Genomic DNA, 25,090 nt, shown 5'->3' with positions numbered 1-25,090 from the left:
TATGTATTTTCTCAGAGTTATGTTCACCAAGGGTGACAAAAAACTCTTGACCGGTTAAATAGGTCCTAAACAAATTTAGAACTGGACCGGAGAGGCCAACCCACCTCTCTACTCTGTCCAGTAGGACACCATGGTCAACAGTGTCGAATGCAGCACTTAAATCCAAACGTACAGAAAGCTGTAAGGCTGTCTCACAACATTTATCTAAAACGAACCCTATAAATAGCACTGTTGGGAGATTTAGAAAGCCATAGTCTAGCAATCAACAATATATTAATACTTTTGTCTTTAAATCGCAATCTTTTGATACCATGCGATTAGACAGGTTCAGAATGTATGTAAAACATCACAGCACAGATTAAAAATACATGGCTCATGGAAATCATAAGATGGTGGTTTACGGAGATAGGTGGGATGGACAGAGTAGCTTAGGGGTGGATTTGAAAGCTCATGTTCTAGAATAGTTATGACTGAAAACACAATGTATATTGTACAGTATAAGTACTATCTATCCAGATGTGATGTAAACTCAGCAAAAAAAGAAACGTCCCTTTTTCAGGACCCTGTCTTTCAAAGATAATTCGTAAAAATCCAAATAACTTCACAGTTCTTCATTGTAAAAGGTTAAAACACTGTTTCCCACGCTTTTCAATGAACCATAAACAATTAGCCTTCCCTGTAGCTCAGTTGGTAGAGCATGGTGTTTGCAATGCCAGGGTTGTGGGTTCAATTCCCACGGGGGGCCAGCACAGAAAAAAAAAATGTATGAAATGTATGCATTCACTTCTGTAAGTCGCTCTGGATAAGAGCGTCTGCTAAATGACTAAAATGTAAAATGTAATTAATGAACGTGCACCTGTGGAACGGTTGTTAAGACACTAACAGCTTACAGACGGTAGACAATTAAGATCACAGTTATGAAAACATAGGACACTAAAGAGGCCTTTCTACTGACTCTGAAAAACACCAAAAGAAAGATTCCCAGGGTCCCTGCTCATCTGTGTGAACATGCCTTAGGTAAGCTGCAAGGAGGCATGAGGACTGCAGATGTGGCAAAGGCAATAAATTGCAATGTCCGTACTGTGAGACGCCTAAGACAGCGCTACAGGGAGACAGGACGGACAGCTGATTGTCCTCGCAGTGGCTGACCATGTGTAATAACACTTGCACAGGATCAGTAAATCCGAACATCACACCTGCGGGACAGGTACAGGATGGCAATAACAACTGCCTGAGTTACACCAGGAATGCACAATTCCTCCATCAGCTCTCAGACTGTCCTCAATAGGCTGAGAGAGGCTGGACTGAGGGCTTGTAGGCCTGTTGTAAGGCAGGTCCTCACCAGACATCACCGGCAACAACGTCACCTATGGGCACAAACCCACCGTCGCTGGACCAGACAGGACTGACAAAAAGTGCTCTTCACTGACAAGTTGCAGTTTTGTCTCACCAGGGGTGATGGTCGGATTTGCATTTATCGTCGAAGGAATGAGCATTACACCGAGGCCTGGAGCGGGATCGGTTTGGAGGTGGAGGGTCCGTCATGGTCTGGGGAGGTGTGTTACAGCATCATCGGACTGAGCTTGTTGTCATTGCAGGCAATCCCAACGCTGTGCATTACACGGAAGACATCCTCCTCCCTCATGTGGTACCCTTCCTGCAGGCTCATCCTGACATGACCCTCCAGCATGACAATGCCACCAGCCATACTGCTCGTTCTGTGCGTGATTTCCTGCAAGACAGGAATGTCAGTGTTCTGCCATGGCCAGCGAAGAGCCCGGATCTCAATCCCATTCAGCACTTCTGGGACCTGTTGGATCGGAGGGTGAGGGCTAGGGCCATACCCCCCAGAAATGTCCTGGAACTTGCTGGTGCCTTGGTGGAAGAGTGGGGTAACATCTCGCAGCAAGAACTGGCAAATCTGGTGCAGTCCATGAGGGGAGATGCACTGCAGTACTTATTGATGCAGCTGGTGGCCACAGCAGACTGTTACTTTTGATTTTGACCCCCCCCCCTTTGTTCAGGGACACATTATTCCATTTCTGTCAATCACATGTCTGTGGAACTTGTTCAGTTTGTCTCAATTGTTGAATCTTGTTATGTTCATACAAATATTTGCACATGTTAAGTTTTCTGAAAATAAATGCAGTTGACAGTGAGAGGACGTTTCTTATTTTGCAGAATTTACAATAAAAAAACACAATAAAAAGGCTGTCTCTGTGCTGTGGTGGGCACAAAACCAGATAGTCATTTTTCAAAAATACAGTTAAAAAAGCATTTAGCTGTTTGAAATCCAATTTCTACAGAATTTTGCATAAGTATAATGATGTTGATGGTGGAGGATGGAAGGAAGGATGGAGGGGAGTGGGGCCTTTAGGTGTCTTTGTATCTCTTTATCCCCATCCCTTGTCCCCTGTGATAAGACTCATTTGCGGTATAAACTCAAAACACATTGTGTGGAGAAGGGTAACAGCTGATAGACAACAACATTTGAAGTGTAATGTTGTGGGCTAAACTTTTGCTTTGTCTCCTTTGTTTGTAGAGGACAACCGTAATAGCTGGTTCCCCAAAGAGAACATGTTCAGCTTCCAGACGGCTACCACAACAATGCAGGCGTGAGTATAGGATACCAGATATAACCTCACCACTCTGCTCCACTCCTATTCAACACGACATGGCTGCCTCAAAGAGTTCCGTGTGCTAATGATGGGTGAGTTCTAGAGTGCCTCCCAAATATGCACAATATTCCCTATACACAGTAGTCCTCAATAAAGGGAAAAGGGTGCTTTTTGGGATTTAGCCTTAGACTCCTTCACATGGCTGTGCCCTGGACACAGTTGGAGGCCAATGGTTTTATAGGACACAGTTGGAGGCCAGTGATTTTATAGGGGACAGTTGGAGGCCAGTGATTTTATAGGGGACACATTTTATGTAATACATTTGATGACAAAGCTGGAAAACATTAACCGTCAACATAGTGAATACAATTGGTGTTTTATATTTTATTTAACTAGGCAAGTCAGTTAAGAACAAATTCTTATTTTCAATGACGGCCTAGGAAGAGTGGGTTAACTGCCTTGTTCAGGGGCAGAACGACAGATTTTTACCTCGTCAGCTCGGGATTCGATCTTGCAACCTTTCGGTTACTAGTCCAACGCTCTAACCACTAGGCTACCTGCTGCCTCATATGAGGGTATCAAATCAAATCAAATTTAATTTGTCACATACACATGGTTAGCAGATGTTAATGCGAGTGTAGCGAAATGCTTGTGCTTCTAGTTCAGACAATGCAGTAATATCCAACAAGTAATCTAACCTAACAAAATGAATGAGGATTTCAGCATTAAATATCCTTTATATATTTTTTAAACACTTTTATTTATTTTACTATGTCAATATGTTTTTCTTGTAAATGTTTTGGCACCAAACTGGTGGCAGTTGTGAAAAAGTAAATAGTTGGAAAAGTCACAGAGTTAATTATATATAATGCCATTTTTGATTAGATACTTTTTTCATTAAATAAGCTATTATCTCTTGAACCATATGGTCTATCCACTAGAAAGTCATGGACAATATGACACAGATATAAAACATTTATACTATATATGAAAAAATATTTTTTAAGTTATTCGAGTATACATGACTAAAGTTAAAATAGATGACCTGTTAATTACCAAAAATACAAAAGATTCTAGTAACTTTGGTAAGTTACAGGTAGCTTTGCAACCCCATTCTCCACACACACACACACACACACACACACACACACACACACACACACACACACACACACACACACACACGCACACACGCACGCACGCGCACGCACGCACGCATGCACACATACACTTTCTCTGCTGACTGCTTAATTATCACCTGTCTGGTTGAACTAGTAATTACGGCCCACACACACATTCTGCCCTCCCAGCGAGGGAGCAGGGAGAGAGAGAGCGTGGGATTAGATGAGTGGAGCGAGGGAGCAGGGAGAGAGAGCGTGGGATCCTGAGAGACGTCCGGAGAGGAGAGGATAGATGAGTGGAGCGAGGGAGCAGAGAGAGAGAGAGAGCGAGTGTGGGATCGCTCCACTCATCTATCCTCTCCTCTCCGGACGTCTCTCAGGATCCCACGCTCTCTCTCCCTGATCCCTCGCTCCACTCGTCTATCCTCTCCTCTCTGGACGTCTCTCAGGATCCCACGCTCTCTCTCTCTCTCTCTCTCTTTGCTCCCTCGCTCCACTCATCTAACCTCTCCTCTCCGGACGTCTCTTAGGATCCCACGCTCTCTCTCTCTCTCTCTCTCTCTCTCTCTCTCTGCTCCCTCGCTCCACTCATCTAACCTCTCCTCTCCGGACGTCTCTTAGGATCCCACGCTCTCTCTCTCTCTACTCCCTCGCTCCACTCATCTATCCTCTCCTCTCCGGACGTCTCTCAGGATCCCACGCTCTCTCTCTCTCTCTCTCTGCTCCCTCGCTCCACTCATCTATCCTCTCCTCTCCGGACGTCTCTCAGGATCCCACGCTCTCTCTCTCCCTGATCCCTCGCTCCACTCATCTATCCTCTCCGGACGTCTCTCAGGATCCCACGCTCTCTCTCTCTCTGCTCCCTCGCTCCACTCGTCTATCCTCTCCTCTCCGGACGTCTCTCAGGATCCCATGCTCTCTCTCTCTCTCTACTCCCTCGCTCCACTCATCTATCCACTCCTCTCCGGACGTCTCTCAGGATCCCACGCGCTCTCTCTCTCTCTACTCCCTCGCACCACTCATCTAACCTCTCCTCTCCGGACGTCTCTCAGGATCCCACGCTCTCTCTCTCTCTCTACTCCCTCACTCCACTCATCTATCCTCTCCTCTCCGGACGTCTCTCAGGATCCCACGCTCTCTCTCTCTCTGCTCCCTCGCTCCACTCATCTAACCTCTCCGGACGTCTCTCAGGATCCCACGCTCTCTCTCTCTCTGCTCTCTCGCTCCACTCGTCTATCCTCTCCTCTCCGGACGTCTCTCAGGATCCCACACTCGCTCTCTCTCTCTCTCTGCTCCCTCGCTCCACTCATCTATCCTCTCCTCTCCGGACGTCTCTCAGGATCCGACGCTCTCTCTCCCTGCTCCCTCGCTCCACTCATCTAACCTCTCCTCTCCGGACGTCTCTCAGGATCCCACGCTCTCTCTCTGCTCCCTCGCTCCACTCATCTAACCTCTCCGGACGTCTCTCCGTGGGATCCTGAGAGACGTCCGGAGAGGTTAGATGAGTGGAGCGAGGGAGCAGAGAGAGAGCGTGGGATCCTGAGAGACGTCCGGAGAGGAGAGGTTAGATGAGTGGAGCGAGGGAGCAGGGAGAGAGAGCGTGGGATCCTGAGAGACGTCCGGAGAGGAGAGGATAGATGAGTGGAGCGAGGGAGCAGAGAGAGAGAGAGAGCGAGTGTGGGATCGCTCCACTCATCTATCCTCTCCTCTCCGGACGTCTCTCAGGATCCCACGCTCTCTCTCCCTGATCCCTCGCTCCACTCGTCTATCCTCTCCTCTCTGGACGTCTCTCAGGATCCCACGCTCTCTCTCTCTCTCTCTCTTTGAGCACATCTGTCAATGTCTTTGTTTCCTTATCTCTCCACATGTCTCTGTCACTCCGTTCCTCTGCGTCACCTGTCCTCTCCTCTTACTTAGTACTCACTCCCCCTGGATCCACACCTGGTGTCACAGGCCCTGTGTTATATTCCAGATATAGTGTACTTTGTTGACCGGTAAAAAGTAGTGTACAATGTAGGGAATAGGGCGCCATTTGGGATGCGTTCAGTGTCTGACTGGAATATCATATGATTAACAGCTAACCCTCCCAAGTGTACAGTATATCTGTCTGTCAAGTCCAATATTTATTACTTGAGTGTCTAACTTTTTTGTCCTCTCTTCCCTTCCCTCTCCACACGGCCTGCACCAACTCCTGCCTGCACCAACTCCTGCCTGCACCAACTCCTGCCTGCACCAACTCCTGCCTGCACCAACTCCTGCCTGCACCAACTCCTGCATCTACAGAATATCGTGAGTAACTATTTTTCTCTCCTTCCCTGTGCGCCTCAGACAATTTACTCTCCTTTTGACTCTTGGCTATCTATCTCTTCCTGTGCTACTACCTACCGTCTCCAGTGTCCTCATTAACCCCTATTAACCCCCTTGCTGGGCTGAGTGTTTGAAGTTATGGAAAAACATTACTGAGTATCCAAATCTCCAATGAATAAACATATTCAACATAATGGGTCTAAATTGTAAATAAGCATAGATTGATTTATCACTAGATGACTTAAAAAAAACATATTCATCGTCCATTAATAAAGATTTTCAATTGAACTGGTTTGTCTTACAGTATAGCTAGTATTATATTGTATTAATATATGGATCCAACAAGGCAGAATATATGACAGACAGAGTTATGTAGAACAATGAGTCAGATGAGAGATGGTAGCATAGTGTTCTGTTCCTCTGTACCAGACACAGCCAGGGTCATACCTCTCTCTCTCTCTCTCTCTCTATACATATATATATATATATATATATATATGTATATGTATATATGTATATATTATGTGTATGTGTGTACACAGTATATATATATATATATATATATATATATATACTGTGTACACACATACACACACACACACACACACACACACACACACACACACACACACACACACACATCATTCTCTTCTATCTGAGTTCATTCAGTGCAACAAAAGGACGACCTTTCAAAAGGAACAGAGAATTGCCTACAGTAATGTACTCTAGTTATGCAATATTGTATTATACATACAGTAGGTATAATGAAAAGTCCACATTGTAGGTAGTTCCAAGATGAAGTAATTATACCACTAATCATTTTAGTGGTCCCTGTGTAGATAGAAGAAGAGGCTTCATCACAAATGGCACCCTATTCCCTTTATAGTGCACTACCTCCATACAAATGGAGTAGAGTGTCATTTGGGACGCACAGAGAGTGAATAGAGAGTGAATTTTGTGAATTATGTCATGGGAGTTGGTCAGTATTCATAGATCTGGTTTAGACCTGGTTGTAAAGTAATCTATTGTATCGTCTTGATAGTGATTATTATTTTATACCACAGCATACAACAGTCTAGTTTATACACACACACACACACACACACACACACACACACACACACACACACACACACACACACACACACACACACACACACACACACACACGCGCACACACACACACACACACACAGCTCTCATCATCTGTCTGACTGACAATGTTTGAGCCTAGTGCGTAGGACATGGATAGGACTCTGATAAATGCTGTCAGACATGATGGTTACTTCTTTTGGCACCCTGTCACAGCATATATCCATTTCAGAGGGAAACACCCACACACTCAATCACTCAATCACTCAAACACTCACATGCACAATGGATAGTTTCCTGTGTACTTTACCTTTGTGGCCCTGTTTCTGTCTAAGCTCAGCTCCTCTTGGTCTCTGATTGGTGGCTTGGTAGTATCATTGTGTGTGTCAGTTTGCAGTGTGTGTATGTTTGCAGTGTGTGTATGTTTGCAGTGTGTCAGTCTGCAGTGTGTGTCAGTCTGCCGTGTGTGTCAGTCTGCAGTGTGTCAGTCTGCAGTGTGTCAGTCTGCAGTGTGTGTCAGTTTCCAGTGTGTCAGTTTGCAGTGTGTCAGTCTGCAGTGTGTGTCAGGCTGCAGTGTGTGTCAGTTTGCAGTGTGTGTCAGTCTGCAGTGTGTGTCAGTTTGCAGTGTGTGTCAGTCTGCAGTGTGTGTCAGTCTGCAGTGTGTGTCAGTCTGCAGTGTGTGTCAGTCCGCTGTGTGTGTCAGTTTCTAGTGTGTCAGTTTGCAGTGTGTCAGTGTGTCAGTCTGCAGTGTGTGTCAGTTTGCAGTGTGTCAGTTTGCAGTGTGTCAGTGTGTCAGTCTGCAGTGTGTGTCAGTCTGCAGTGTGTCAGTCTACAGTGTGTGTCAGTTTCCAGTGTGTCAGTTTGCAGTGTGTCAGTCTGCAGTGTGTGTCAGGCTGCAGTGTGTGTCAGTTTGCAGTGTGTGTCAGTCTGCAGTGTGTGTCAGTTTGCAGTGTGTGTCAGTCTGCAGTGTGTGTCAGTCTGCAGTGTGTGTCAGTCTGCAGTGTGTGTCAGTCTGCAGTGTGTGTCAGTTTCTAGTGTGTCAGTTTGCAGTGTGTCAGTGTGTCAGTCTGCAGTGTGTGTCAGTTTGCAGTGTGTCAGTTTGCAGTGTGTCAGTGTGTCAGTCTGCAGTGTGTGTCAGTCTGCAGTGTGTCAGTTTGCAGTGTGCACCATGTCTGTGTGTGGTGTACAATACTTAATCTGTTCTGCTGACCTGTTGCAACACTGTAGTGGCTAACCCTCTGTGACGTGGATCCCGTCTCACTAACGCTCTATAACCCTGCACTCACACCCCCAGTCCCTCACCTCTGACCCCGTTAACACTGTGACATCCCAGCAGGGCATTCCGGGGCATTGCTGAGAGAAAGAGGAGGAAAAGGGAACAAGAGGCAACCGCTCCAATAACCGAGACTGAGAGGTACGGTCCATGTCTGACCTGACTGTCCTGCACCTGTACGTAGTGCTGTAGTGTTGTCCCCTCCACGCTCCAGCAACCCCTGCACAGAGACACAGACACGTGTAAACAGAGACAGACACACACACTGTTCCTTCTAGCATTGTTGTTGTGTCCCCCCCTCAGACACACCCTCATACACACACACACACACACACACACACACACACACACACACACACACACACACACACACACACACACACACACACACACACACACACACACACACACACACAGGCACACACACACAGCCCGTCAGACCAACTCTAATGACCAACCTTGTCTCAATAGCCTCTCACTGTTCTAAGGATCTTTATGATACAACACTTTGTGAAAACTACTTTAAAATCCCAGGCCTGGTATATTTCCTGACTGGAATAGATCGATCAAATGTAAAACGTGAAATGGAGTTCTGATTGCATTCTCAACAGTACAATTTCGAGCATGTGAGCTCAGAGACATGTAAAATCATATAACTTTGAACTTTTTCAGATTATGGAATTTTCACAATACCGTCAAATTACACATTTTCCAAATGTTCCAAAGGAGCATGCTGACAGGTGGCCATGTTAAAGTTACAAAATCTACCCTGACCAAAATATTATTGGAGATCATTTTCTGATGTATTTTGATGTTGTATAAAGAAAGGTTTTGAAAAATCAGGGAAACCTTTGCCTGTCACCAAAAAGGGCCAGACAATTGACTCTAGAAGTCAATAGTAATTTGGTGAGTGTGAGTGTCTGGTTTGCTGTGATTGCTGTCTGGACATGGATGGGCTGGTGGAAAAAGGAGGAAGGCTATTGTAGCACAGTGTCAGTCTCACTAACTCCAACCCAGCTCCTGGTCCCATCTACAGCGGTACAGCTGTCCCAAATGGCACCCGATTCCCTATGTAGTGTGCTACTTTTGTTCACGACCTAGAAGTTTTTGGTCAAATGTAGCCATTTGCTAAATTGTTCTACTTTTCAGTCCGCAGTCCCATTGGCTGTGCAACAATAGGCGATGAATCAACGTTTGCCATTTTTCATGGTGCAGGTGTTGGTGTGACTGTTTTAAACATTGAGCTGCTGCAGTGCACATTGAGGTGTGACTGTGTTCATCTAGACTGGAGTGTAGCTCACTTTTCTCCTGGATAGTGTTGTTTGGCTGTGACTGTATGCATCGATGTTTCACAGTGTAGCTATGTCCTTACAGCATGAAGGGTACAGTATGTTTTCAGTGTATTCAGTGCATCAGGGTTCTCATGTGTATAAGATGGGTGCTTGATTGTATCGATTTGGTTAGATTTATTATATTTAGATGAAAGGAAAAAGTATGGATGGGGGGGCGATAGGACGAAGAAGAGTAACACACACACACACACATGCACACCGGAACCTTCCTCACTAATCTAGATCTGAAGGATAATATCAGTCAGCACCAACACACATGATCTGTTCTTTATAGCACACAGAGAACTCTCTCTCTGTTTCTCTCTCTGAGTCATTCGGGAGTCATTTCAGGCAGAACATCGTGCCATCACAGGCATCCAGTTGATTTGTGTAAGAGACCTTGACAATATTTCATTTGAAACCCAGCTGTCTAGAAAACACAAATTACCTTTGGCATGCAAATGCAAGCTGTTGGGCAACAGTCTCAGTGAAATAGTTTGGGAAATGAATAACCATTATAAATTGGACACAGAATGCACAGCATGAGGTATGCTTTTTCCAACATGGTTAGCTAATTAGGATATTCACACTGGGTCGTTCTTCAATTACGGTGGCATTTGGGCATGGCATTTTTTTATTTTTTTTATTTGGGTACATCTTCCCATTCTAAATCAATTTACAGTGAACAGAAAATATAAATGAAACATGCAAAAATGTCTTAAGATTTTACTGAGTTACAGTTCATATAAGGAAATCAGTCAATTGAAATAAATTCACTAGGCCTTAATCTATGGATATACATGACTATACAGATATGCATCTGTTGGTCACAGATACCTTTGAAAAAAGGTAAAGTTAAGAAAACAAGTTAGTATTTAGTATCTGGTGTGACCACCCTCTAAATCGCAGTTGATCAGGCTGTTGATTGTGGCCTGTGGAATGTTGTCCCACTCCTCTTCAATGGCTGTGTGAATTTGCGGGATATTAGCAGGAATTGGAGTATGGTGAGTATGCAGGCCATGGAAGAAATGGAACATTTTCAGCTTCCAGGAATTGTGTACCGATCCTTGAGACATGGGACCATGCATTATCATGCTGAAACATGAGGTGATGGCGGCAGATGAATGGCATGACAGTGGGCCTCAAGATCTCATCACGGTATCTCTGTGCATTCAAATTTCCATTGATAAAGTGCAATTGTGTTCCTTTTCCGTAGCTTATGCCTGCCCATACCATAACCCCACCACCACTCTGTTCACAATGTTGACATCAGCAAACCGCTCTCCCTCACGACGCCATACACGCTGTCTGCCACCTGCCCGGTACAGTTGAAACCGGGATTCATCCGTGAAGAGCACACTTCTCCAGTGTTCCAATGGCAATTGAAGGTGAGCATTTTCCGATCAAAGTTGGTTACAGACTGTTCAAGACCCTGGTGAGGACGATTAGCACGCAGATGAGCTTCCCTGAGACAGTTTCTGACAGTTTGTGCAGAAATTCTTCGGTTGTGCAAACCCAAAGTTTCATCAGCTGTCTGGGTAGCTGTTCTCAGATGATCCCACAGGTGAAGAAGCCGGATATGGAGGTCCTGGGCTGGCGTGGTTACACTTGGTCTGCGGTTGTGATGCTGTTTGGACGTACTGCCAAATTCTGTAAAACGACGTTGGAGGTGGCTTATGGTAGAGAAATTAACAAATTCTCTGGCAATAGCTCTGGTGGACATTCCTGCAGTCAGCATGCCAATTGCACACTCCCTCAAAACTACTTGAGACATCTGTGGCATTGTGTTGTGTGACAAAACTGCACATTTTAGAGTGGCCTTTTATTGTCCCCAGCACACGGTGCACCTGTGTAATGATCATGATGTTTAATCAGCTTCTTGATATGCCACACCTGTCAGGTGGATGGATTATCTTGGCGAAGGAGAAATGCTCACTAACAGGGATGTAAACAAATTTGTGCACACAATTTGAGAGAAATAAGCTTTTCATGTATAACATTTTTATTTCTGTGATCTTTTTATTTCAGCTCATGAAACATGGGACCAACACTTTATATTTCGTTCAGTATATATGATAGCTTAATGACTTTAATGCACATTTACCATTTGATAACATTGTGCCACCAGTAGGAGTAGTAACACCAGTAAGCAGGTTTCCATCCAACCTTTTTATGTGCCTAAAGTACACGTCAGATAAAAATGACAGGCCTGATGGAAACAGAAAATGTTCCTGTGAACTTTCCAAATGTCAAAACAAAATACTCTAGACAAGGTGGGATCTGTGTGTGTCCGGAAATTTAATTATGCGAGAAATGTCAGTGGAAACGCTTTTTTGCTCAAATATTGACATAATATCCCTCATATCGAACTAAATTTAGAGTCACACGATGACATGTTGTGTGGTCCTTTCACTACGACTCGTTTAGAAAGTATGCAGTTTATTAGGCTACAGATTAAATAAATAATTATGAATTTATCAGGGTGGTGTAGGTGCAAGGTGATGAGCTTGATGCTCCTTTACAATAAATATTGAGGGTTTTATTCTGGTGACTTGATCATCAATGCGTGGTTGCCGTTTGACAAATAAAAATAACCTTGCTCTTTTGTCCATAACAATCTCATCATGTAGGCTATATGTGTGCTCTAGTCAACAGCATGCATATACAGTATCTGTGAGCTGTTGACTAGAGCGCACATGTCAATACCAGAGTGGGAACACTCACTATATAAAGCAAACCTTTGTGAGAAAACCATCAGTAGAATTGAAAATGCGATGGAAACCCATTTAACTTGTCTTTTTTTTATTCGGTACAGGGGAATATAACCGCAAAATGTATTTATGTGCACTACATATTTACGCACAGACGTTTATCTGCAACAAGTCAATTTGATGGAAACGATTCTCTGGTGGGGAAATGCACATATTGTTTTTGTGTATTTTTGAATATTCACATGGAACTCTGTCGCCAATTGGATGGAAACCTAGCTACTGATGGTATCACCAAGATTTTGTTACATTTTCTCAAATGGAGGCTACAAATGCTAAAATCTAAGGTCGTCAATCCTTTCATTTTGACACTTTGGATTTAGACACACCAGTGGAGGCTGCTGAGGGGAGGACGGCTCATAATAAAGTCTAGTCAATGGAATGGTATCAAACATATCAAACACGTGGTTTCCATGTGGTTGATACCACTCCATTGAAGCCATTATAAGCCGTCCTCCCCTCAGCAGCCTCCACTGAGACACACCAAATTAGCAATGGAATCCTCAAATTTGTGACATAGAGTGTGATTAGGTAAATAAACTAATAATAGTTTGCTACTGGAGAGAATTCTCAAGGTCCTTGTATATCTTAGTAATCAGTGATTTTCAAAATGATAACACCACTGACATAAAACTGAGGGATACACATTAAACTAGTAAAAAAGGTATTTTAATAGCCTTCTTTGTTTTTATTGATCTACAAAATATATTACGTACTTTAACTTTCTAGCATTGAAAATAATAAATGCACTATATATATATATACAAAGTATGTGGACACCCGCTAATTTTATAGGGTGTCCACATACTTTGTATATATAGTGCATTTATTTTGAATGCTAGAAAGTCAAAGTACGTAATATATTTTGTAGATCAATAAAAACAAAGAAGTCAAAATACTTTTGGTCATGTAGTGTAGATATCTATATATATACCCAACGTCACTACCCCTCTGCAAGTCAAGGGACAGCATGGATCACTGCAATTCAAGAATGACCCCACTACAACAGTAGAGAGGTTCAGTAATGCATGCTGGAAAACACGTGGTAACAAATAACTTTGAGATAGTCCACTAAAACAGGGACAAGTGACAACGGTGCTAAACGTGTCTCACATATGCATGCACAATAGCACCATGAGTCAAACAAGCATTCATGAATTATGATAAACACTGTTTTAGGCTTGTTTCAATTCTTCCACTGTGTTCCACTTCGGGCTGTTTCTTTCCTCTGTTTCCCCTTATCTTTTTCCCTCTCTACTTCCTGTCTTTCCCTCTTTTCATCCTTTAAGGCATGCAGTGTTTGTGGGTAAACTGAAGACAATAACTTGCACGTGCGCACACACACGCAAGCATACATAATGACTCTGTTTGATCCACAACATGAATCGTAACCATGGATGCATGATGCCAGACACCCAGCTTTGTAGAGCGAGAGACAAGGGAATAAGGGATGAAGTGGGTGGAAAAGAGGAGGAGTAATGAGGGATGAGAGGGAGGGAGGGCAGTATTAAACTTCTAAGTCAAAGTCTAATTTCAACTTCTAAGTCAGAGAGAGAGGGATAGAAAGTGTAACGGGTGTCGTAATGATCAGACCAAAAAGCAGCGGGAATATGTATACTCATCTTTTTTTAATGGCAGAAAGGGAAAACCAAAACAAACACGTATACAAAAACAAACTAACGACACTAATAGTCCTGTCAGGTGCACAAACACTAAACAAGGAGACAACTACCCACAATTCCCATTACAAACACACCCCTATACATAGGACCTTCAATCAGAGGCAACGAGGAACAGCTGCCTCCAATTGAAGGCCAATCCCAATAAACTAAACATAGAACTAAACCTAGATCTAACATAGAAATACACTAACCTAGAACATAACCCAAAAACCCGGAACACTCTAAACAAACACCCCTCTACATAACACATAGCCCAACAAACCCCGAAACACTCCACGTCCTGACCAAACTACAATAACAAATAACCACTTTTCTGGTCAGGACGGGACAGTACCCCCCCCAAAGGTGCAGACCCCGGAGGCACCTAAAACAAAACTTAATCCAATACTTTCTAAACAAACAAAAATAAATCCCCAACTAAAGGGAGGGAAGGGAGGGTGGCCACCGTCACCGACGGTTCTTGTGCTACACCCCCCCCCAACCCACCTTTTATGGAGGTAGATCAGGCTCCGGCCTAAGTCCCCAACCTAACCTGTCCACCCCCGCTGAAGGCTCAGGGTTAAGATGCATCGCTGGAGACCTCGGGCTGATGCGTGTCGCTGGAGACCTCGGGCTGATGCGCGTCGCTGGAGACCTCGGGCTGATGCGCGTCGCTGGAGACCTCGGGCTGATGCGTGTCGCTGGAGACCTCGGGCTGTGGGCCGTCTCTCTCGGCTCCGGACTGTGGGCCGCCTCTCTCGGCTCCGGACTGTGGGCCGCCTCTCTCGGCTCCGGACTGTGGGCCGGACACTCTGGACGAGGCACTGTCGCCGGACGCTCTGGACGGGGCACTGTCGCCGGAAGCTCTGGACGGGGCACTGTCGCCGGACGCTCTGGACGGGGCACTGTCGCCGGACGCTCTGGACGGGGCACTGTCGCCGGAAGCTCTGGACGGGGCACTGTCGCCGGAAGCTCTGGACGGGGCACTGTCGCCGGAAGCTCTGGACGGGGCACTGTCGCCGGAAGCTCTGGACGGGGCACTGTCGCCGGAAGCTCTGGACGGGGACTGCGCACTGAAGGGCTGATGCGTGGGGCTGGCTTAGGAAGCGCCAGACTAGGGACAAGCACCACAGGGCTAGTGCGAGGAGCAGGACGAGCTGGACTGGGCTGACGCACTGGAGGCCTGGTGCGTGGCGCTGATACTGGAAGTACCAGACTGGAGACACGCACCCCAAGGCTAGTGCGAGGAGCGGGAACAGGACGTACTGGACTGGGCTGACGCACTGGAGGCCTGGTGCGTAGGACTGGGACTGTCTTCACCAGACGGCTAGCACGCACCTCAGGACAAGTATGGAGAGCTGACTCAGGTGACATCAATTTGAGGACACGCTCCATAGGGCGAATGTCGTGCCTAAAACACCAACACAGCAGCTCTCTCATAGCTTTCTCCTCTAATTTTCCCATCAACTCCTTTACTGTCTCTGCTTCGCTCACCTCCAATTTCACCCCGACTGGCTCTGGTTCCATCCTCGGCGCCGCCGATCTGTCCGTGTGCCCCCCCAAAAAAATTATTGGGGCTGACTCTCAGTCTCCTCCAGCTTCCTTCATTTGTCCTCCCAAAATCTTCGTTCATCCGCCCATGTCCATCCTTCTCCCCAGTGCTCCAATCCCCATGTACCTGCATAGCGTTCCCGGTCCTCTCCAGTCTTCCTCCATGGTCCTTTTCCAGCTAGGATCTCCTCCCAAGTCCATGACTTCTTGTAGTCCACCTGCTGCTCCTTCCTCCGCTGCTTGGTCCTTTGGTGGTGGGTAGTTCTGTAACGGGTGTCGTAATGATCAGACCAAAACGCAGCGGGAATATGTATACTCATCTTCTTTTTTTAATGGCAGAAAGAAGGGAAAACCAAAACGTTAACAACAACGAACGAACGAACGAACGAACGAACGAACGAACGAACGAACGACACTAACAGTCCTGTCAGGTGCACAAACACTAAACAAGGAGACAACTACCCACAATTCCCATTACAAACACACCCCTATACATAGGACCTTCAATCAGAGGCAACGAGGAACAGCTGCCTCCAATTGAAGGCCAATCCCAATAAACTAAACATAGAACTAAACAACCTAGATCTAACATAGAAATACACTAACCTAGAACATAACCCAAAAACCCCGGAACACTCTAAACAAACACCCCCCTGCCACGTCCTGACCAAACTACAATAACAAATAACCCCTTTTCTGGTCAGGACGTGACAGAAAGAGAGGAGGTTTAGCATACATGAGTTGCACCTTAAGCCATATCATCGAATGTTTTTCAGGAAAAAGGCCTTTATTAACTGTCTCTCTACTAAAGAGATAAAACATTTGTTTTTCTCATGGTTATGAGGAGGCAATGAACCAGGCTCAGGTAACAAGGTTATCTCAACTCATTACTAAATCTTCTCTACAGTGTTCTACATTGAGAACACTTTCTGTGTGACTAACTTGACATGTTTATTATTTCTTTCAAGAGCTTGTCAGTGGATGACGGCTGAATCACAGACAGAAACATGTTTCACAAGCTTGGATAGTTTTCTCACAGTTCCACAATGTTTTAGATCTTTTTTTCGGAGGAGTTTTTGGATGAGTCAGACCGACCAACCTTTGTAAACGAGTTAATCTCTTCTGATGCAGTTGAATCAGGTCATTAGAGAGTCTGAACTGAGTCAGATATGACTGAATAACTTCAAACACTCGATCCTGCAGTCCATGACCAGGCATTGATTGAAAAGCTGTTTCACTTTCCTGTCCAGATAAGTTACTAAACTGTTCATCTTCTTCTGCCTTTCACCCTCTGTGTCTGTGGCTTTCCCTGTATGCTGAAACCCTCTCTCCTCCTTCTCTCTCCTCCCTCTTCTCACTCGTTCCCTCTTTCCCTCTTTCATCCATTTTTCTCCCTCCCTCCCTCCCTTTCCTCTCCTCTCCTCTTTTCTTTTCTACAACAGAAACTTCCGGAAGCACCTGAGAATGGTGGGCAGCCGCAGAATGAAGGCTCAGAGTGAGTTCCCCAGTGAGTGTGGCGTTGTAGCTTATTATTATGTGGACTTCATTAGTGTGCTTGTGCTAAATGCATGTAGCCTATACAGTACATATGCTGGATAGAATGGACAGTATGGTAGATTAAAGGTACATGTATGCATTTAGAAATACATTTGGTATGGCTCCATATTATCTAGTTCAAGCTGCAGTGAGAGGAACGTACACATGTCTTTGAAAGTGGTCGAGTGCAGGGGGCGTGGTGCAGCTTTAGTAGTGAAGTCTCCTAAACACATCGAATTCCACCTCACCCACCACTTTCCACATATTCTCCCCTCTAGATTCGGTGCCCTCTACATTTAAAGGGGAATGGAAACACTTTAGGAAGTACATCTAGTTTCCATTACCATTTAAACCTGTCTGGGAAATAATAAAATATGTGAGGAGATCAGAACTCCCGGTCTCCTCAAAGTGGTCCAAGAGTCAAGATAATTAATTGTATGGCATAAAAGCTTTCAAGTTGTGGTTTTACAGTAGGATGTCTTGTTAGCAGAAGCTGGTAGAGGAATGGATTATATTAGCAGGGGTTTTACAGTAGGATGTCTTGTTAGCAGAAGCTGGTAGAGGAATGGATTATATTAGCAGGGGTTTTACAGTAGGATGTCTTGTTAGCAGAAGCTGGTAGAGGAATGGACCTCATTAGCAGGCGTTAAGTGACTGGGTGGTTTGGATACGCCAGCCCCAGCTGTGAGCTGGAACACCAGATGTTCACCCACTCAGTGCCACTATATTGTTATGATGACTCGGTAAGAGGAATACAACTAAACTGTTTTCATCCAAACAGGGGCGCTGATTTAAATGAAACGGCATGTGTTGTACATTTGGGAAGTGTGTTTTGGCGTCTGTGTTAAGTGGTTATGTCCCAATTATCACTGCTCCCTTTTATTCACTGATTTGAAAGTATGGTGAAAACTCCCTCTGGCCTCCATCAATCCAATGCTTTAGATTTGTGGAAATAGTGAACGAGTGTACACTTCAGGAGAATATAGATGTGTGTTTTTAGGGCTCGCGCGTGTGTGTGTGTGTGTATGGGGTTGCTTAGGGAAAGTGTAAATGTGATCCCGCTCGTCATCCTCCACTCATTGTCATTCTCCTCCACTCCTTCATCAGCATATGCTGACCGCCGAGCCAAGAGTTTCAACCGCTCCTGGAGTGACCCCATCCCCATGAAGCCTGACTCTTTTCATGGCTCCAGAGACAGTGAGTCCACACAAACACTATACACACACTCACTCATGCAAGCTGACATGCAATGACACATACGCGAACACACCTTCACTCAAGCATACTCGACATGAGCATGTACATTATTTTTGTAACTATTATTTTCAGGCACAAACATGAAAAAGCTTGTATCTTCACTACATACCTGTACACACACACACACAAACACACACACACACACACACACACACACACACACACACACACACACACACACACACACACACACACACACACACACACACACACACACATTTTCTATCTGTGATCATTGAAAGAAGCTCTCCTCTACAGACAGTTTGAACATGACTGTATTTGTCCTCGTCCTCTTCACATCAGACTGTGACGCTCTACCGTTTCTGTCCATTCTTTACGCCCATACTGTACGTCTCTGTTGTCCTATGTATATGTCCTGGGTCTGTCTGAATATGTGCTTGTATGTTTGAAGCTCTGTGATTGTCTGTTCCAAGCTCTGTGGTTGTCTGTTCCAAGCTCTGTGGTTGTCTGTTCCAAGCTCTGTGGTTATCTGTTCCAAGCTCTGTGGTTGTCTGTTCCAAGCTCTGTGGTTGTCTGTTCCAAGCTCTGTGGTTATCTGTTCCAAGTTCTGTGGTTGTCTGTTCCAAGCTCTGTGATTGTCTGTTCCAAGCTCTGTGGTTATCTGTTCCAAGCTCTGTGGTTGTCTGTTCCAAGCTCTGTGGTTATCTGTTCCAAGCTCTGTGGTTATCTGTTCCAAGCTCTGTGGTTGTCTGTTCCAAGCTCTGTGGTTGTCTGTTCCAAGCTCTGTGGTTGTCTGTTCCAAGCTCTGTGGTTGTCTGTTCCAAGCTCTGTGGTTGTCTGTTTAAAGCTCTGTGGTTATCTGTTCCAAGCTCTGTGGTTGTCTATTCCAAGCTCGTGATTGTCTGTTCCAAGTTCTGTGGTTGTCTGTTCCAAGTTCTGTGATTGTCTGTTCCAAGCTCTGTGTTTGTCTGTTCCAAGCTCTGTGGTTGTCTGTTCCAAGCTCTGTGATTATCTGTTCCAAGCTCTGTGGTTATCTGTTTCAAGTTCTGTGGTTGTCTGTTCCAAGTTCTGTGATTGTCTGTTCCAAGCTCTGTGGTTGTCTGTTCCAAGCTCTGTGGTTGTCTGTTCTAAGCTCTGTGGTTGTCTGTTCCAAGCTCTGTGGTTGTCTGTTCCAAGCTCTGTGATTGTCTGTTTAAAGCTCTTTGGTTATCTGTTCCAAGCTCTGTGGTTGTCTATTCCAAGCTCGTGATTGTCTGTTCCAAGTTCTGTGGTTGTCTGTTCCAAGTTCTGTGATTGTCTGTTCCAAGCTCTGTGTTTGTCTGTTCCAAGCTCTGTGGTTGTCTGTTCCAAGCTCTGTGATTATCTGTTCCAAGCTCTGTGGTTATCTGTTCCAAGTTCTGTGGTTGTCTGTTCCAAGTTCTGTGATTGTCTGTTCCAAGCTCTGTGGTTGTCTGTTCCAAGCTCTGTGGTTGTCTGTTCCAAGCTCTGTGGTTGTCTGTTCTAAGCTCTGTGGTTGTCTGTTCCAAGCTCTGTGGTTATCTGTTCCAAGTTCTGTGATTGTCTGTTCCAAGCTCTGTGTTTGTCTGTTCCAAGCTCTATGATTGTCTGTTCCAAGCTCTATGATAGACTGCATCCAGTTTGTTGGGTAGGGTATTGGAGGCTATTTTTTAAATGACATCGCCGAAGTAGAGGATCGGTAGGATGGTCAGTTTCACAAGGGTATGTTTGGAAGCATGAGTGAAGGATGCTTTGTTGCGAAATAGGAAGCCAATTCTAGATTTAACTTTGGATTGGAGATGTTTGATGTGAGTCTGGAAGGAGAGTTTACAGTCTAACCAGACACCTAGGTATTTGTAGTTGTCCACATATTCTAAGTCAGAACCGTCCAGAGTAGTGATGCTGGACAGGCGGGCAGGTGCAGGCAGCGATCGGTTGAAGAGCATGCATTTAGTTTTACTTGTATTTAGGAGCAGTTGGAGGCCATGGAAGGAGAGTTGTATGGCATTGAAGCTCGTCTGGAGGGTTGTTAACACAGTGTCCAAAGAAGGGCCAGAAGTATACAGAATGGTGTCGTCTGCGTAGAGGTGGATCAGAGACTCACCAGCAGCAAGAGTGACATCATTGATGTATACAGAGAAAAGAGTTGGCCCAAGAATTGAACCCTGTGGCACCCCCATAGAGACTGCCAGAGGTCCGGACAACAGGCCCTCCGATTTGACACACTGAACTCTATCAGAGAAGTAGTTGGTGAACCAGGCGATGCAATCATTTGAGAAACCAAGGCTATTGAGTCTGCCGATGAGGATGTGGTGATTGACAGAGTCGAAAGCTTTGGCCAGGTCAATGAATACGGCAGCACAGTATTGTTTCTTATCGATGGCAGTTACGATATCGTTTAGGACCTTGAGTGTGGCTGACCCATGACCAGCTCTGAAACCAGATTGCATAGCGGAGAAGGCGCTGTGGGATTCGAAATGGTCGGTAATCTGTTTGTTGACTTGGCTTTCGAAGACCTTAGAAAGGCAGGGTAGGATGGATATAGGTCTGTAGCAATTTGGGTCAAGAGTGTCCCCTCCTTTGAAGAGGGGGATGACAGCAGCTGCTTTCCAATCTATGGGAATCTCAGACGACACGAAAGAGAGGTTGAACAGGCTAGTAATAGGGGTTGCAATAATTTCGGCAGATAATTTTAGAAAGAAAGGGTCCAGATTGTCTAGCCCGGCTGATTTGTAGGGGTCCAGATTTTGCAGCTCTTTCAGAACATCAGCTGAATGGATTTGGGAGAAGGAGAAATGGGGAAGGCTTGGGCGAGTAGCTGTGGGGGGTGCAGTGCTGTTGACTGCAGTAGGGGTAGCCAGGTGGAAAGCATGGCCAGCCGTAGAAAAATGCTTATTTAAATTCTCAATTATAGTGGGTTTATTGGTGGTGACAGAGTTTCCTATCCTCAGTGCAGTGGGCAGTTGGGAGGAGGGGTTCTTATTCTCCATGGACTTTACAATGTCCCAGAACTTTTTTGAATTTGTGTTGCAGGAAGCAAATTTTTGCTTGAAAAAGCTAGCCTTGGCTTTTCTGACTCCCTGTGTATATTGGTTTCTAACTTCCCTGAAAAGTTGCATATCACAGGGGCTGTTCAATGCTAATGTAGAACACCACAGGATGTTTTTGTGTTGGTTAAGGGCAGTCAGGTCTGGGGAGAACCAAGGACTATCTTTGTTCCTGGTACTACATTTCTTGAATGGGGCATGCTTATTTAAGATGGTGAGGAAGGCATTTAAAAAAAATAACTTGGCATCCTCTACTGACGGGATGAGGTCAATATCCTTCCAGGATACCAGGGCCAGGTCAATTAGAAAGGCTTGCTCGCTGAAATGTTTCAGGGAGCGTTTGACAGTGATGAGTGGAGGTTGTTTTACCGCTGACCCATTACGGATGCAGGCATAGAGGCAGTGATCGCTGAGATCTTGGTTGAAAACAGCAGAGGTGTATTTAGAGGGCAAGTTTGTTAGGATGATATCTATGAGGGTGCCAGTGTTTACGGCTTTGGGGTGGTACCTGGTGGGTTCATTAATAATTTGTGTGAGATTGAGGGCATCAAGCTTGGATTGTAGGATGGCTGGGGTGTTTAGCATGTCCCAGTTTAGGTCACCTAGTAGCACGAGCTCTGAAGATAGATGGGGGGCAATCAGTTCACATATGGTGTCCAGAGCACAGCTGGAGGCCGAGGGCGGTTTATAGCAGGCGGCAACGGTAAGAGACTTGTTTTTAGAGAGATGGATTTTTAAAAGTAGAAGTTCAAATTGTTTGGGTACAGACTTGCATAGTAGGACAGAACTCTGCAGGCTATCTCTGCAGTAGATTGCAACACCGCCCCCTATGGCCATTCTATCTTGTCTGAAAACGTTGTAGTTAGGGATGAAGATTTCAGAGTTTTTGGTGGACTTCCTAAGCCAGGAATCAGACACGGCTAGGACATCCGGGTTGGCAGAGTGTGCTAAAGCAGTGAATAAAACAAACTTAGGGAGGAGGCTTCTAATGTTGACATGCATGAAACCAAGGCTATTACGGTTACAGAAGTCTTTAAAAGATAGCACCTGGGGAGTAGGAGTGGAGCTAGGCACTGCAGGGCCTGGATTCAACTCAACATCACCAGAGGACCAGAGAAGGATGAGGATAAGGGTACGGCTAAAAGCTATAAGAATTGGTCGTCTGTGACGTCCGGAATAGAGAGAAAAAGGAGCAGGTTTCTGGGGGCGATAAAATAGCTTCAAGGTATAATGTACAGACAAAGGAATGGTAGGATGTGAATACAGTGGAGGTAAACCTAGGCATTTAGTGATGATGAGAGAGATATTGTCTCTAGAAACATCATTGAAACCAGAAGATGTCATAGCATGTATGGGTGGAGGAATTGAGAGGTTGGATAAGGTATAATGAGCAGGGCTAGAGGCTCTACAGTGAAATAAGCCAATAAACACTAACCAGAACAGCAATGGACAAGGCATATTGACATTAAGGAGAGTCATGCTTAGCCGAGTGATCAAAGGGTCCAGTGAGAATTAGATAGTTAGCCGAGCCATAGGTAGCAAGCTGGTAGAAGATGGAGGGAGGTCTGTTTTTAGCCACCTCGTGCGTTTCCGTCTGTAGATTAGTGGGGTTCCGTGTGGTAGGGTGGACCAGTCCAATTGGCAAAATAGTTATAGTTATAGTGGCCCAAAAAAGTGGTCCGATAGACCTATTCAGATAGCGGCCGATAAGATAGCTAACGATTAGCGGGCCGCAGATGGGCGTTCAGGTTACGTCGCGACGGAGGGGCCAGTTGGATAACTCCCTCGGGCAGATAACGTCGGTGGTCCAGTCGTGAAGGCCCGATGGGGCTCCGCATCGGCAGTAAAAAACAGGTCCTTATAGGGGATTGTAGCCCAGGAGTGGCTGAAGGAACTCTTCAGCTTGCTAGCTCCGGAATAGCCCAGGAGTGGCTGATGGAAAGCTTCAGCTGGCTAGCTCCGGAATAATTTATGTTAGCTCCAGGACCGACGTTTGCCAATAGTCACTCAGGTAGCAGCTAGCTCGCTGCAAGATTGAGGTGTAAAAGTCCAGAGCCTGCGGTAGAAATCCGGGGATATGGAGAGAGAATAGGTCCGGTATGCTCTGGTCTGAGTCGCGCTGTACAAAAACTGGCGATAGCTTATCGAGCTAATGGATAGCTGAGTACCGCTAACCGTGGCTATCTGAACTCCAACGTTAGCCAGTGAAATGGCTAACCTCTGGCTAGCTTCTGTTGTGGATTTCAGATTTGAGGTAAATAATACTTTTTTTTTTTTAATTGGTGAGGCGGGTTGGAGAAGAGTGTTTTGAGGTTGAGTTTTTAGAAAAAAAATATGTAAAAAGGTATGCGAAGAAAATATGTAAATATATATATATATATATATATACGGGACACGACAAGAGGAGAACAAACGACGTCTGAACTGCTACGCCATCTTGGAAAGATTGTCTGTTCCAAGCTCTATGATTGTCTGTTCCAAGCTCTGTGGTTGTCTGTTCCAAGCTCTGTGGTTGTCTGTTTCAAGCTCTATGATTGTCTGTTCCAAGCTCTATGATTGTCTGTTCCAAGCTCTATGATAGTCTGTTCCAAGCTCTGTGGTTGTCTGTTCCAAGCTCTGTGGTTGTCTGTTCCAAGCTCTGTGGTTGTCTGTTCCAAGCTCTATGATTGTCTGTTCCAAGCTCTGTGGTTGTCTGTTCCAAGCTCTGTGGTTGTCTGTTCCAAGCTCTGTGGTTGTCTGTTCCAAGCTCTATGATTGTCTGTTCCAAGCTCTGTGGTTGTCTGTTCAAAGTATTGTCTTTCATCTCCATTTTTTGTATATCTCTGTAACCTGTGGTCTATGTGTTCTGTTTCCTTTATTGATGTTGATGTTTAGGGAAAGTATAATGTGTTCTGTTTCCTTTATTGATGTTGATGTCTAGGGAAGGAATAATGTGTTCTGTTTCCTTTATTAATGTTGATGTCTAGGGAAGGAATAATGTGTTCTGTTTCCTTTATTGATGTTGATGTCTAGGGAAGGGATAATGTGTTATCTTTCTTTTATTGATCTTGATGTCTAGGTGAAGGGATTATGTTCTCTGTTTCCTTTATTGATGTTGATGTCTAGGGAAGGGATAATGTGTTCTGTTCCCTTATTGCTGTTCATGTCTAGGGAAGGGATAATGTGTTCTGTTTCCTCTGGTTGTCTCTATGATGCCTGTTCTATGTTCTCTCTGCAAACAGCCAGCTGCCAGGTGCACCACTTCTGATTGCAAACTCTCCTTTAATAGTATGTTTGCTATCCTTTCATCTCTCCCCCACTGTGTGTGTGTGTGTGTGTGTGTGTGTGTGTGTGTGTGTGTGTGTGTGTGTGTGTGTGTGTGTGTGTGTTTGTGTGTTAGGTGGGGACTTGCAGTCCTCCTCAGGGGCTCTAGATGAAGGATCCCAGGAGGATGCAGACTGGGAGGAGGAGAGAGAGATGGAGAGAGCAGCCTGTGAGGGAGAGGACTTCGTCCCACCCAAAATCATGGTGAGATGCTCAGGTCACCAAAGAGACCAGTTATTCAGCCTCTCATAGCAAAAATAAAACATA

At 45.2% G+C, this 25,090-nt stretch overlaps 1 protein-coding gene across 1 annotated transcript in view; it reads left to right on the top strand.

Annotated features, from left to right (window-relative positions):
- LOC115200399 (NMDA receptor synaptonuclear signaling and neuronal migration factor-like) overlaps positions 1-25,090 on the top strand; it is a 58,893-nt gene that overhangs the window by 18,844 nt on the left and 14,959 nt on the right. The window contains exons 4-9 of the mRNA XM_029763443.1: positions 2,543-2,615; positions 6,023-6,028; positions 8,475-8,552; positions 17,165-17,229; positions 18,366-18,455; positions 24,900-25,027. Of these exons, the coding sequence (XP_029619303.1) occupies positions 2,543-2,615; positions 6,023-6,028; positions 8,475-8,552; positions 17,165-17,229; positions 18,366-18,455; positions 24,900-25,027 (440 nt within the window). The remainder of the gene's footprint in view (positions 1-2,542; positions 2,616-6,022; positions 6,029-8,474; positions 8,553-17,164; positions 17,230-18,365; positions 18,456-24,899; positions 25,028-25,090) is intronic.

This window comes from Salmo trutta, chromosome 9, assembly GCF_901001165.1.
Source record: "Salmo trutta chromosome 9, fSalTru1.1, whole genome shotgun sequence".
In the NCBI taxonomy this organism is placed as follows: Eukaryota; Metazoa; Chordata; class Actinopteri; order Salmoniformes; family Salmonidae; genus Salmo; species Salmo trutta.
The sequence above is the reverse complement of the archived record's forward strand: the minus strand, read 5'-3'. Positions and strand labels throughout refer to the sequence as shown.